Source organism: Sander vitreus, chromosome 11 (genome assembly GCF_031162955.1).
Source record: "Sander vitreus isolate 19-12246 chromosome 11, sanVit1, whole genome shotgun sequence".
Taxonomy (NCBI): Eukaryota; Metazoa; Chordata; class Actinopteri; order Perciformes; family Percidae; genus Sander; species Sander vitreus.
In genome coordinates, this window is record NC_135865.1 from 18,269,504 (window position 1) to 18,284,870 (window position 15,367).

Sequence of the window (15,367 nt, forward strand, 5' to 3'; positions counted from 1 at the left end):
CAGTATACAACAAAGGAATGAGAGATTCTGTTTTAGCCCCCTTCATACCACACACAGGTAACATGTATAAATAAGTCAAAGATATTAATAAAAAATAATTGGTAATAAAATATAATAGGCAGTATTAGAGTATAAAATATGTACACAGTAATAGTACAACTGAAAGATGAAACTGCACTTTATTTACTAAGGAAACTATACTAGTTGTTCATACAATGTGTACAACATCACTGGAATATGGTAATAAGATGTGGTGCAAATGATTTAGTTAGTCGTGGGAATGAGGGTAGTGCAAAGAGAGTGATATAGCGATGTGATAAATGATTTATTTACAATTTATAAACCCTTTATAAGGGGCATTCTGGGTACTAATTAAATGATTGTGCTAGAGGGATGCGTGTATAAAAAAAAAAATGTGGAAAAGCGATAGTGGACGGGCTTCTGTGACTTAACATAGCAACAGTGCTGCATGACCTGTGACAGCTGGTTCCAGTTGAACTGACAGTCTAGGTTTAGGAGCTCCATTGGCCGACAAAGTCATTAATCCTGGGAGCAGATCCGCCCATTGTCCCTGTCGCGGCATGGGAAAAATCCTTTGAAGTCGTGAGGGCGGTGCCAAGAAAATTGTGCCATGTGGTGCTCAAGAGCGGCGTTCTAATTGGACTACAGGAACACGGTCGACGTCAATTTCTGAAGGATACCCTCTCTGATTGGCTAAATCGGCCACCCCAGATTCGCCGTTTGCGCGTTCACAGTTTTTCTATTCTCCGTCGCGATTTACGTCAACAGCGTGAACCTCCTTCCATGAAAGCGGAGCAATCCCTGTAACCTTTTACGGAAATGACGTAGCTAACGTGCGCAGCGACAAAGACAGCGAGCCCGAAACCTATGGGGAAGGAATAAAAAAAGAAATTCAGTATCGTCGCACTCTGTACCTAAAGACCATCATTTTCTGAAGAGGTCGCTGCCCCGGAGCTTCGGTGAAGACACCGAAATTTGACGGCAACGAGGGCGGATTTTGAATCCGTTGAATTCGTTGAGGGAGACTGTGGCAATTGGCCGATTTTCCGTTGGACGGTCTGTAGGCTAGGGTATAGCGAGGGAGCCGCCATGGCAGTCGGATCATTGAGCCTCCACATCGGGATATGAAGAGGAACTGCATGTGTCCCGAATCGTCAAGAAAACGCCGCATTTAACTTTGATCCGCATTGGATCAGCTCTCTTAATATCTGATCTCACCCTCCTTCATCTTTGTGAAATTGCTTCTGTATCCAGAAAGAAATCGCAATTGGGTTTAATCGGGGGGCCACAGGGAGAGGCCAGATTCATGACTATTTTAGTCGGAGACGTGTCTTCAAAGGCCCGCTGAAAGAAAACCTGGAATATAAGGAAGAAATGCTGCTCTGATTGACCGTTGGTGGCCAAGAAAGGGTAGTTTATTAGGTGTTAGGAACTAGAGTGAAGGATAAAGGGATCACTTTCTGCCTGTCCTCCCTCTGAATTATAGTGGTATTAATTTACTGGCATCCTTTTTGGATGAGAAGTTTCGGCGAATCGATCAGCCCTGCCGTTTAGCAAGTCACAGTCTCCGAGTCGAGAGAGAATCAAAGGGATTGGATCATGTCGGGTCGGCCCAGGACCACATCCTTCGCGGAGAGCTGCAAACCAGTGCCGCAGCCCTCGGCTTTCGGCAGCATGAAAGTCAGCAGTAAGTACACCCCTGTAATTCTAGAGTAGCCTACCTTTTCTGCATGCAGCAGGCCCAGTGTGGGTTACATATCCTCGCTAAATGTCTCCTCACTAGCCAGGCAGAAAATGTGTCAAGCGAGCATGACGTTAGCTCCCGATAGCTTAGCCCTGTCATATATCTGTGTCACTGACTGAGATTGGCCGGTGCTGAGTGGCACGCACACATCGTTCCCCCCGGAGTGAGCACACACAGCTGCGCTCTGACGCGCCTCCCCGGGGCTGGCCAGCCTGACCAGGTTAGCAGGCCACGCCGGGCAGGGCCGGGCCAGAGGAGGGTAGGGTTGGCACCGACCAAGGGCAAGAATCAAGCCTTCTCTTTGTACCGCAGATCCTGTCTGATTATTGTCCATTTGAACGTAGATTAGATATAATAGCGGCTTTGCTACATAGCACCAACCATATGCGTAATTGAGTTAAAGCGATAGGGCCGGTCTATTACGCAACTGTCAAAGCGGATGGTGTGCCCATAGTTGACTCGGGTGAAACTGACGTGATCACGGGGTAGGCTGGTTCACTGATCCGATAGTCTATGGGCCGTGTCGAAATCAGACGTTGCGACGACTGGAGCTGTGTGACACCCAGGCAGTATCCTTTTCCTGAAGCCACAGTAGTGGCACCGTCGTGCCGGAGGCTTGTTATAGACTGGCTGCAGAGATGGAATTGGTCCATACACATCTCTTTTAAATTTCTGCTTTATATGATCTCTGCTACTAGTTCAAGGCATTTCACACTATCACCTTTCCACTGCCTGTATAATTTCCTCTTTGCAAACTGGCATTTTAAAGCATTTCATCACCCTGCAAGTGTGTCTGAAATTGCAGATAGTTCAGGTATTCAAGTGTCCCTAATAGAGCTGGACTATATGACAATCAATTACGGATATAGTGATATGACACTAGAAACATAATTGTTGTTACAGTTGTGTGACGAAATGTGTTTTAGACTGTTCTGGCTAAGTGGAATTAATTATTGATGAGATTATCCTCATTAATGATGACTGTACTGGGTGTGGAGACATCTACTGTACCTACCTTTTCTTATCTTGCGTGTGAGGGAAAAAAAAATAGGCTGTTAAGGAATGTTGGTGGTGCTTCAGGGCTGTGATGTGATGATGATGTGTGTTAGTGGGGTGAGGCTGAGGCTCTCCCCTGGGCCTTGGCACTGGAAACCACTCAGTGTACACACACACACACACACACACACACACACACACACATTGCACACCCACTTGCCCCAGATATGGGTGTTGAAGCATTGGTGTGTTCCTGTCAGTGTGTAATGTGCGCACGTCGCTGTTAAAAGGAGAATGCTCTACAATTTAAGAAATGTTGTGCTCGTCAATAAGTCAGGTAAATGTACTGGAGGACTCTGAAGGTCTTTGGCCTTATTGTTGTTCAGACATAAACTACAGAATTAGCACCACATGTGAGCTTGGACTTGTGGACTTAAAATTATATGAGCTTTACACCAGTATTTCGCTGTAGTTTTCTCAACCTGAAAATGTTTTTCTCCAAGAGACTCATCTGGTACAGTCATGTGAAAAAATTAGGACACCCATGCTAAAGTTGACTAAAAAGAGGAATAAAAAAAATCATCTTTTGCAAATTGATCTTAATGCCTTAATTAAAAAAAATGAGGAAACATCCAATCTTTACGGACACCAATTTTCTTTGTGAATGAATAATGTACCTTAAATAAATCAATGTTCTTCCTTAAAATACAGGGGGCATAAGTAAGTACACCCCTATGTTAAATTCCCATAGAGGCAGGCAGGTTTTTATTTTTAAAGGCCAGTTATTTCATGGATCCAGGATACTATGCATCCTGATAAAGTTCCCTTGGCCTTTGGAATTAAAATAGCCCCACATCATCACATCATCACATACCCTTCACCATACCTAGAGATTGGTATGGGGTACTTTCCATAAAATAATCTCTCAATGCAAATCAAACCAGCTATTAGGCTAACTGAAATAAAACCATGCCAATCTCTAGGTATGGTGAAGGGGATGTGATGATGTGGCCATTAGGTCCAATAAAAAAAATCTTACTTACTCTGGTTAACTATTTGTGCCATTTGCGTTTGTGGAATTAGCAAGATGTCAACCAGTTCATCCAGAGAAGGTCTCTAATTGGGGACCAAAACAATGAAACCAGCGACCTGGTGAGCAACTTTCATTAGATTGAATTTGGCTCCATCACGTTATTCAGTTCTCTTAACGCATCTATGGAGTGACGTGGTTAAGTAACATGTTATCAAGGTAAGAATTGGGTTAACAGTTGAAATAATCAGACTTTTATCTTGTGTCCAGCTGAGAAAAGTGTTTAAGGAATTGGCTTGATGTCTGCTATGCTGGCTGGCACAGACTCTCTGGGTTTGATGATAGATAAATGTACAGGATAGAAGTGATTGCATTTGCTGGCTTAAACCAAACCTGTTATGTAGAACTAGGTGAGGCAACCTCTTGATTTAACTTGAATAATGAAACATAGGACTACATAACAGCGCTGGTTATCATAACATTATAATGTAATATATATATATATATATATATATATATATATATATATTAAAGCTGCACTTTCATATGGCTTTGTAGTTTTGCTTATTTAAAGCTAATGTACTTGCGCTTACTACTTGTCTGGAGTTTGCACCTTTAAGGTTGAAAGCACTTCATTGGAAGTCGCTTAGGATAAAAGCGGTACATTACATGTCAGCTAAATGACATGTAATGTACTGTACTTTAATATGCAGTTCTTGGACCATATTTGCTAGGGATGCATCGAGTGGACATCAAAACCGGCCGATATCCACCCTCTTACTGCCATTGGCCCATTGGCAAAGAAGGGGACATGCACCGATGGCAGTAGCCGATGTTTATCTATTTTGCGCTGCCTTAATGTTGTGTTAATTGGTCTTCTCATACAACAGTAGCCTACCCAGCTTAAAAAAAATAATGTTCCTGTGACATTTCAAGTGTACAACGATAACCTGAAAGCTAATAAAAAAAACAGAGAGATGACCTGGAGGCCAAGAGAGCACAGACGGACAGAGCGACTCAACCCATGTTAACCACAGCATTCAAGAAGGTATCTTGAAGGTAATCCCAGGTAATCCCAGCGGACAGCATAGTTTACCGGGGCTGGTAGCATGCAGCTAAAGACACAGGGTAACGTTAGCTTACCAGTAGCCTGCAGCTTTGCTATTCCAGACACCATGGCCACTGCTGGAGTCTGAGATAGCGGAGAAAAAAAACAATAATACTCCTACTTCCCTGAAGTTACCGGTGTGACAACATTTTGCCTTCCCTGTGAGTTATGTAAACAAACAACAAAGTATGTGGGCTCCGACGGGACTCTATGGTAGCCTGGTCCTACCAGACTCGTACATTTCATTTGTACAGAGTCTGGCCTCTCTCCATTGACAAGTGTTAACTTCCTTGAAGGCGGGTACTCTGTTGAAGTTTAAAACTATTGGATCTGCCCAGAGCCACTCTGGATCTGCCATAACCAATCGCTAACGTTTGGTCGTGACGTATGTCATGCGCATGTGCAACAAGAGGGGAGACCGACAACAACTATCGGCTATATTTAGCATTAGCATTGCTAGCGTTAGCCTTAGCCAACCCCTTCACCACTAACTGAGCGAGCTGGAAAATCTAACTTTTCCCGAACCCCGTGGGGAGGAGGGCCACAACATCATGGCCACCAACAAAACTCAGCAAAGATTGTTCTTGCTCGGGCTTTAACTTCTGGATATTCGGCAGCATTGCTGCCACAACGGACCGAATGGCTTCGCTCGCATCTTTCTAGTGCACGTCTTCAACGTCATCATTCTCAGCCACTCCCTCTGTTCACTGATTGGACCTACAAATATTTGACCGGAGAAAACCCAAGAATATACCGCAAACCCAGACGGAGTACTGAAGGGAAATGAAAATTGAGCTGAAGTAGTAGGAGGGCGGAGCCAGGCTAACTCTATGGTGCCTTGAGGTACAAACTTATTTGTTTACGCAAAAGAAAACATCAGATTTGTCACTCATTCAAACAGTATTTGCAAATTCAGATGTGTCATGATTGTACTTTAGACAGAATTTATATATAATGCCATGTCACCATGTTATTATCTACCATTACCCTGACCTCCACCCCCCCCCCACACACACACACACACACACACACACACACACACACACTCTCACTCTCTCTCTCTTCCACCCATATGTGTGTGAATAACTTTGCTGATTATCTCAAGCAGCTGTAGTCAGAGTGTATGATCCTGGAGAGAATGCTCTTACCCCTCCCACACACACACACACACACACACACACACACACACACACACACACACACACATACCTATGTTACACCCATATGAGCACTCTTTGGTTTTGTTATTTGGGGCGAGGCAGCTGGCCAGAAACAATAAGCGGCCTGTTTAGCATTTCAAAGCGGAGCTCTCTCTCCCTCTTTTCTCCCCTTTCCTCTCTGTCCCTGTGTGATGATGGGGACAAAATGAACTAATTATATTCTTTGATTCCAAATGAAACGGAAAGGACTTGCAGAGAAGAACCAGCAGAATCACTCACAGGATTTAAAAGAGAGCTGAGTTTTATGGAGACATGAGAAGATAATCAATCTCTGGGCAGTCCGTTGGGTGTAGTCAGTGTAGATCTGCAGGCTGCACACCACTGTTATATCTAAGATCTATGCATCCCCATCGTGTCAGATCAAGACATCAAGGTATCAGTGGGTTTTTAACCAAACATTGCTTAGCCAAATATCTGTGTCAGTGGGGACATTCCTGTGACTGGATGTTCCAGTAATGTGGAGAATTATCTCATCAGCCTTGCAACAGTAGTGGAACACTTTGCACTTTGCATTAGTACCGGCACACATGTTGTCCAGGTATTTAGCAAATTTCTTCATACATTCCTCACAAATGTCACTTTTCCCTGCAGTCCAGTCAGTCACATACTGTGATTTATATAGTCTGATAGCTATTAATATATCCAGTAGAGCTGCAACGATTAATCGATTTGTTGTCAACTATTAAATTAATCGCCAACTATTTTGATAATCGGTTAATCAGTTTGAGTCATTTTAAAAATAAATAAATAAAAAATTCTCTGATTCCAGCTTCTTAAATGTGAATATTTTCTAGTTTCTTCTCTCCTCTGTGACAGTAAACTGAATATCTTTGAGTTTTGGACAAAACAAGACATTTGAGGACGTCATCTTAGGCTTTGGGAAACACTGATCCACATTTTTCACCATGTTTTGACATTTTTATAGATCAAACAACTAATTGATTAATCGAGAAAATAATCGATGGATTAATCAGCTATGAAAATAATTATTAATTGCAGCCCTAATATCCAGCATATTAACACAGTCTCTTAACCTAAGTAAGTGCTTTTGACAGTTGGGAATGATTGATAGTAATCAGCCACTGTGTGTGTGTGAGATATTATAATTTAACTGTGCTTGCCAAACTGTTAATACACGCTGTATATAGGATTGTATGTGTTTGCCAAATTTCAGAGAGGAATGAACACATCGACATTGGCAGGTGCACATGCTGTGACATTGACTCGTAGTGATTCGACATGAATTGTGTGTGAAAGATATCCCTCATTGCAGTAAATCCATTGATAATGTTACCACTACAACCTGATGCCTCATAAATTAACAAAGCAAATGATTACCCCATAGCCACCTGGGTGGCTCATGTCAGGAGGATTCAAGTATTAAATTGTTGCAATTGATTTCTTTGTTTGGACTCCTATGTCAAACAAAATACATTTTATATAAACTCCAAAAGGACAACTTGCACCCATACGATTAATGGTCCTCTGAATATAGCCTAAATAAAAAGTTTTCAGATTGCGGTGTATTTGGCTTTGAGTTCCTACAAATTGTTTGTCTCAGAGATCATATCATAAGATCTCAATCTTAAGGCAGTTAAAAAAAGAAAAGAAATACACAGTAATTTGTTTGAACACCAAATCAAACTTCCTAATAATGTTGGATTATTTGGGCATATATCTTGAAGAGTGAGCACACTTGTATGCATGCCAGAATGTCAGTGTGCTACTTCAAGTCTACTTTTAGTAACCAAAGATTGATGGGCTCAAATGAAGCTCAATAAAATCTTGAGCTTATAAAATTGTGTGCAGTAATTTCAAAGCCTGTGGTTGTAGATCACCCCTGTGAACCTGTGAAAGAATGCTGCACGTAGAATTCAAGTTTGTGCATGTGTAGAAAAGATCTGCTGTGTGTCAAATACATTTTGTGTCAGTCAGGAAAATGCACCCACTTTTGACTACCAATTGTCTACATTGTGTCTACCAATAATTGTGTTGATAAGTTAGCAGTGCATGTTTTGTCTCCTTTACTTAAACTTGGATCATACGGCTTGGATCTTTTGATACATTCTGGTCCCACGTGTCTTGCAACTGCTCAACAGTGGTGTTTTTCTGGCCCCACCGTGTACACATGTTGTGGGTTGAGCTAGAGTCTGGTGACCTGAATTGACTATTGACGCCTCTGGCTAATTATTTTCTCACGGCAGGCTAATTGACAAAGTAATTATGGCAATGCTGCAAGCACATGTTGTAAATTGTTGCGTTTCTCTGTAGAGGCTGTGATTTACATTTTTGTCTCATTATATGTGGGGCTAAGGGACATTTTTAACACTTAATTTGTTCATAATTCATTGGTTCATAATTTGTTTTAATGAAAAGGTGCTTCTAGCTTGAAACAAGTGAAATTACAAAAAAATCATCATTCATTGTCGTTGATTGTTTTCTACTATTATTATTTATCCTAATGGAGGGAAATCTGTGTGAAGATTAATATTTCAAGATTTTAAGGCTATGCCAGATTAGTGTGTGAAAGGTCATGCTTCACACTGGCTTCCAATCAGTCTCTCTTAAAATGCAGATCATTCAATTGCAATCTGATTGCTTGGTTATTCCTTATTTGCACCAGTGTATGGTCTCACTGTGAACTGTATGTGTGTTTCTCACGGTTTGAGGAAGTGCAGAGGCGTCATAGAAATGGCCCTGCTGGAATATGTAGGCAGTCATATTTCTCTCTCTCTCTCTCTCTGTCTCTCTGTCTCTCTCTCAGAAAGTCTATTTCTGTCATTACAGAATCTGTCTTCAGTTTCTCTTTCTAGACTCGGTCCTGTTGGTTTCTCAGACCCTTCTCCTCCCTTCCCCTATTGTTTGATCATAATCACATCTTCAGTAATTGGACCACTCACTGGTCACACAGAGGTAAAAGTATCCCTGCTGGAAAATTATCCCAGTGAGCCAATGAAAAAGACCAGCAAACCTCTGCACTCTGTGTTACTGTCTCGGTCAAAATGTCAACTTTCTGGTGTTCAAATATTTTAAGCCATGGAGGGTTAGTTAATCCAATCACTTTGTTAATGCAAAAACTCACACACAGACTAACTGGTAGTTTGCCAGTCCTCATATGGACAGGACGCTGTGACCTGCAAGTCTCCTCAAGTGGCCTGCTGCCACAGCATGCTGCACAAAGTTTCTGTTAAATAACACCATGATCTAGAACCGTCGGTTATTAAGCAGCACTAATCCACCCATCAATATGATTCTGTACCCACTGCGAGCTGTTGATAAATGCGTTCATTCAAATCAAAATTTAGACACATTTCACAAAGATTTTTAATTACTTTAGGTGTGTGGGTGTTTGAGCTCATACATAACCCTTTTCTGCTACAGCTTGTGTGAAAGAGGAATATGCTAATAAGACTAATAAGTAGATTGAGAGGGTTGAGCAGGTGTTGCGGTCGGATTTAGTCGCATAGGTTGTGCAAAGGTTTTGTGTTTAATTTGAGAGCCTGTCAAGGGATTGGAAGTAAGGAGCAGGCACACGACACACAATCTTGCCAGTTTGTTCTTTTAACTGCCTAATGTGAATTTTGCTCCTTGACACTTCTGTGGGGAGGGAGCCCACTTAAACAGGAAAAGCCTCCACGTCGGGATCTCAGGGGAGCAGAGCCAGCTCCTGACTGACTAGAGAGGAAGGCATAAAGGGGAGGAGGGGCATGTGAAAGCAGATTCCGATAGTATATAGTGCATTAGCATCAGATACAGTCTTGTTAGCTTTTGACTTTTCACTGATAATAATCTTGGAAATTTGTCTGTACACAGTGGTCGGTGAATCTGTCCAAAGCAATGAGTCTTAAGCTGCAGACACACACCAGACGGCCAACCCTCGGCAGAAAATGCAGTTGGACTTATCAGTGTCCCCGAGTTGGTCAAAAAAGTGCCTCTGAACACACCAAAGCGACGGGACGTAATACGTCTCCATAACGGCAGGCGGTGCTAATCTGTATTGTAGCCCAAAAATGAAAACCGGCAGCTGATTGGACGAACGCGTCACGTGGGTCTGGTTTCTCTGGAAATTCAAAGCCAGACTGTCATGGCGGCTTGTTCAGAATACAATCTCATATTTCACTAAAATAGTTCACCGAAACGTGTTTCTGAAAACATTTTAAGCGAGAAATAGGCCATGCAGTTGCTGAATCTGTCTTCATTTCAGATCGACAAAGGTCAGTTTAAAAGATTTTCGTCAGATTTTGAGAGACTCTAGTCACGCTCATTCCGCTCCCTGTTTCTGGGTTAGCACTCTACCAATCAGATTGGTCATTTGAGTCCGACTGCCGGCAGTGCCCGCCCTCCTGATTATACATGTCAAATCGGCCAAAATGAAGTCTGATGGCCCCTCTGACGGACGACGGCACGGAACACACCGAACAGACTCGAGTCACTGACCTCGCCAGACTGTCCAACGGCCGATTATTGGCTCTGTGTGTCCGGGGCCTTTATGGTGATAGTCTCAGAAAGCTTGCAATGCAGATTGCAGAATTCAAGTGTCTTTCTCTCTGTAGCGTGTAAGATGGCAGTCGCACACTTGATTGTTTTCTCTAGATATTTGCTCTTTAATGGCCTAATACTCAAAGTAGACTTAAACACTGCAAACAAATTTCACATTCACTTATAGAGACAAGCTTTGGAGCTTGGAGGCTCTGTTTGAGCTTAGCCATGATTCACACTCAGTCAGTACTACCACAGCTGTTGACCACAAGAAAGAACTGCCGGCACAAATGCGCGGTTAAACTGGCTGTGGCTAAAGAAGGAGGCTGTCTTGTTCTGTTTCTCTCAGCCAAGAAATTTGTCAGCACGCATTTAAACCTGCAACCTGTCATTAACAAATTGGCTTCTCTAACAAGGAGGCTATTGAGCCTTGAGATGCTCCAGTCACACTCTACAAGATATATTATTGTAAATGTAATATCTTTGGGGTTTGGAGTGTTTGTTGGGATACTACAAGCTATTTGAAAATGTCACCTAGGTTTTTGCGATGGGCATTTTTCACTATTATTTGACATTGGTAATGCTTTACAGTACCTTAATCTATCATATCTCTGATGTCAGATTGCTCTCTCTCCCACACCTGAATTTGTGCATATCACTACTTGGTTTTGAGCATTTGCATTTTGCGATCTTTCTCTTTAGGGGATAAAGATGGAGGCAAGGTAACAACAGTCGTGGCCACCCCAGGCCAAGGCCCCGACCGGCCGCAGGAGGTGAGCTACACGGACACTAAGGTCATCGGCAACGGCTCGTTTGGCGTTGTCTACCAGGCTAAACTCTGCGACACCGGAGAGATGGTGGCCATCAAGAAGGTCCTGCAAGACAAGAGGTTTAAGGTAAAACATGCACACACAAACACAATGTATCTTTCAGCTTACTCAACTCTCTCGCTTCTCAACTAAAAGCAAGACACAAGAGGACGGAGAAAAGCAGCATGTATAAATGATTAAGCACTCTTACTCTATTTTCTCCAATTAATGAATGTGACTGAGTGACTGTGAAAGAGGCATGAATGGAGTGATCTTTCACAAGAACAGAGATCAGTGAAGCTGCCAACTGAGAAAAAATAAAGGCAAAACTTCTTTGTTTTTTTCCTCTTGACACATTCTTGCTTTAATGTGTGTATTTTCTTGAAGGAAGTGTGTGTATTGTAGTGGTGGTAGGGGTCGTTTCTCCCACAAACAAACTTGAACTCATTAACACTCATCTGTCAAGTTTAGTTCAGTTGCCACCGTGGAAATGTCATATTTCCTTCCATGCAAAGGTCTACTGGAATCCTCCTCCTGTGTTTTATAATAGATTTGACTGATGGCTTGTTGTTTCTCGGCTGGGGCAACATTGTCTGTTCTCTATTTGCTGCACTCTTGATGCGGGGGAGGGGAGGGGGGAACCTCAGTGTCCCTGCTGCTAGCTCACAGCTCAATGATAAAAGACCTGAGACTGCCAAGCCTGCAGGACAGCTGTTTAGATTCTCATTAAGTTTATAGTGCATGCAACAGTCATATTATTGGGTAATACCGAATACGTGCTGTTGACCAGTGTTAAAATGATGTCTGATATTTTGGACATATACACTACAGATACACCTACATTCACTTAAAAATATGTCATTTTAAAGCTGGTGGTTGTTACCTGTTACTCCCGTTATTTCCTATCAAGCAATGTAGCATTTAAAAGGCTATTTTTCCAATCTGTTTTAACTGAAGTTTCTCTGGTCCGGGTCAGCTTAAACTAGGGCTGGGTATCATTTGTTTTGTTTTTTCGATACCGGAGCTAAAGCGATACTTAAAAAATAAAAAATAAAAAAAGAGGCAATATGGTCAAAATTAAATGATTTATTAATAATGTAATGACAAAAACTCACTTAACAAAACTTATTTCACTGGTAAATTGCTGGTAAACGACAAAAACGGGGCTTAGACTACCAGTTTTAATTGAACTACCGTCTGTGTTGTTTTTCCGACAACGGCAGCTGCAGACTGTTACATCCCCGTGTTGGAATCAACTCTACAGTGAAATACAGTCACACTTTTACACACCGTTTTAAAGTTAGCTGTCAGCATTTTAACTGTGTTTAATCCAGCTACTAGCTAATGGTAGGCTAATGTTACCTGCTGTCAAGTGTAGTGTTAACTAGCGTCACGAGCAGCGATGCTTCTGTTGCCTGTAACGTCCGTTTCGGAGCATCAGAGAGAAGCGCAGGCATTTTAGTGGCACCGAAATGAGGCACCGGAATCCACGTTGCTATTCGGTCCAGTAGATACCTGTCGTTTGAGCACCGGTGCCATCTTAGTACCAGGTTTCGGTACCCAACCCTAGCTAAAACACAGAATCCATCAGCACGTTAGCATGTTGTTTACTACAGAGCCTGCTGTTACAGACTACCCGGTTGCCTCGTTCATGGACTCACTGCAGTGCGTCACTGCAGGATGAATGTAGGAGAAACACAATGGATATTTAGATTTATAGGGGAAACCCTGTTAATTGGGTTGGACAAATTATTAGTAACACCCCTCAGTATAATACAATATAATTCAACAGCAGAGGTTTTCAACTGCCACAGGGGAAAAAAAAGGTTTGTGAATGTTATGTCCAGGGTCACGTTGATCCCCTCTATACACGCAACACTTGAGTTTGTTGTGTCTGTATCGCACATTCCCTGGCTTTCACAGAACAAGGCACAGCATTTACAGCCAAAGTGCACAGTTAAGATGATGCAATACATCAATGTGTGACTATAATGTTTTCCATATGTGCGCTGAAAGACCTACACACCGTGACTCTGTTCTTTGAAGGATTTAGGCTCAAAACATCTTGTAATTATAATAGAGAAGATTAGAAATTGGTAAGAGGCCCCTTAACGGAAAAGTTTGACATTTTGAGAAGTAGGTGTTTTTTGCTTTCTTGCTAAGAGTTAGATGAGAGAACTGATACTGTTCTCATGTCTGTACGGTAATTATGAAGCTGTGTGATAATCATTCCCTTCACCATGTTGTTTTGTACGAGTTGTCCTGTTGAGCTGTAAGTTTTATGAAGGAAGAAACGGTAACACCTTCACACTTACTCCATGTCACAAAAGTTTTAATAATTACAGTGTCTTTCAATTCTACTTCAATGATTATTTAATAACATCCATATTTATACATCATGCACATTAATAGGCTGACAAGCTCTACGATGGCAGGTAATCCAAAACAACTGACAATTAACAATTCAACAAAGGATGTAAAAAAAGTACATGAAGAAAAAAATAGTAATACAAAAGCCATACTTAAAAATAACATGCATAATGTATGTATTTTTATATTATTAAAAATAACATACCTATGTTATTTTTTTTAAAACATATCAGATCCATCATCCCATATATCAGAAACTACATCACCTTCGTTCAAAAAATATATTGTATTAAGTTAGAGGAAAAATAGAAGACATCTTAAATTCATGTAAAAAAAAAAAAAAAAAAAAACTCAAAGAAAGTTAGCTAGATCAAATCCCAAACAGGAAAAATTAAACACCTGTTGTATTTATAAAAACACAATTTCTTATTCTAAAGAAAATGTTCACACTCGATTTGATTCAGATCTGTCTGATTTGGTGTTAATCTGTGAAGTGAGCCTGGGAGAACATGTGTGCATGCTTTATTTTCTCTCACTATCACGCACGCACATGAGTCAAACAGGGTAATCATGTGAATAGGCTCTGTTTTAGGATGTAGCTGATGATTGTGTGAGACAATCTTGGTGGGCTTACAATCCGCTCCTGGTGCATTATGGGATCGGTCCTTCTCTACTCCCATCAGAGAGATCACATATCGTCCTATTGGAGAATGGATGCTCACATTAGAACTCACATGCACACAGAGTGAGAGCATGTCTGCTGGTAGTGGGGCTTGCACAACTCTGTAAATGGCAAGTCTGGTGATTTTCTGTATTTTTTCTTATTCAACAATACAATGTGTCAATAAATACAATGAAAAGACAGAAACCATCAATTTATCGGACTAATAATGTCTGTGCAGTCAAAGCCTGTGTCATATTGTTCTCCAAAATGTATTAAAAACACTTTTGAGGGGCGCCCTGGTGGAGCGTGCGCCCCATGTACCGGGGCTCATTCCTTGCCGCAGCGGCCCAGGGTTCAAATCAGACCTGTGGCCCTTTGCTGCGTGTCTATCCCCTCTCGCTCCCCACTTTCCTGTCTACAACTGTCCTATCCATTAAAGGCCAAAATGCCCAAAAAATAATCTTAGAAAACAACACTTTTGAGCCACATTGTTTCACCGGGTGACGTGTCATTACAATCAAGATTGACACAATTCCACATAGGCCTGCACGATTTGGGGAACAATATGAATCACAATTTTTTAGCCTAGAATTGATATCACGATTCTCTGCCATGATGTTTTTCTCACGAAGTGTAATGACAAAACAAAACAAATTGGCAGTACCAAACATAGATTTTTTCTTTGGCACATGAGCACATTGCGCATCACCACAAGCCTCTAAACATAAAGGCTTCAATGAATAAAGAAAATAAAGTACATACTGGCCATTTAAGTACAGTAGGCTACCAAAAATAGTGACATATAACACATTGAACTAAATATGGCCCTGATACAGGCTCTATCTGAACTCCTTGAACATCTTTACATAATTAAAACATGTTAATGTCAATTTCAAATGCTTTCAATAAATTAATTGAAGGAGAAA

The 15,367-nt window shown here is 41.5% G+C and overlaps 1 protein-coding gene across 3 annotated transcripts in view; it reads left to right on the forward strand.

Annotated features, from left to right (window-relative positions):
* The first annotated feature begins 847 nt into the window (after positions 1–847).
* Positions 848–15,367, forward strand: part of gsk3ba (glycogen synthase kinase 3 beta, genome duplicate a) — a 34,208-nt gene continuing 19,688 nt past the window's right edge. For 2 of the 3 annotated variants that reach the window (XM_078262064.1, XM_078262066.1), the window contains exons 1-2: positions 848–1,708; positions 11,301–11,494. In XM_078262064.1, coding sequence (XP_078118190.1) covers positions 1,621–1,708; positions 11,301–11,494 — 282 coding nt within the window. In that variant the 5' untranslated portion in view covers positions 848–1,620. Of the gene's footprint in view, positions 1,709–4,526; positions 5,743–11,300; positions 11,495–15,367 lie in introns of those variants that run through there. The other variant, XM_078262067.1, reaches the window with a different exon arrangement.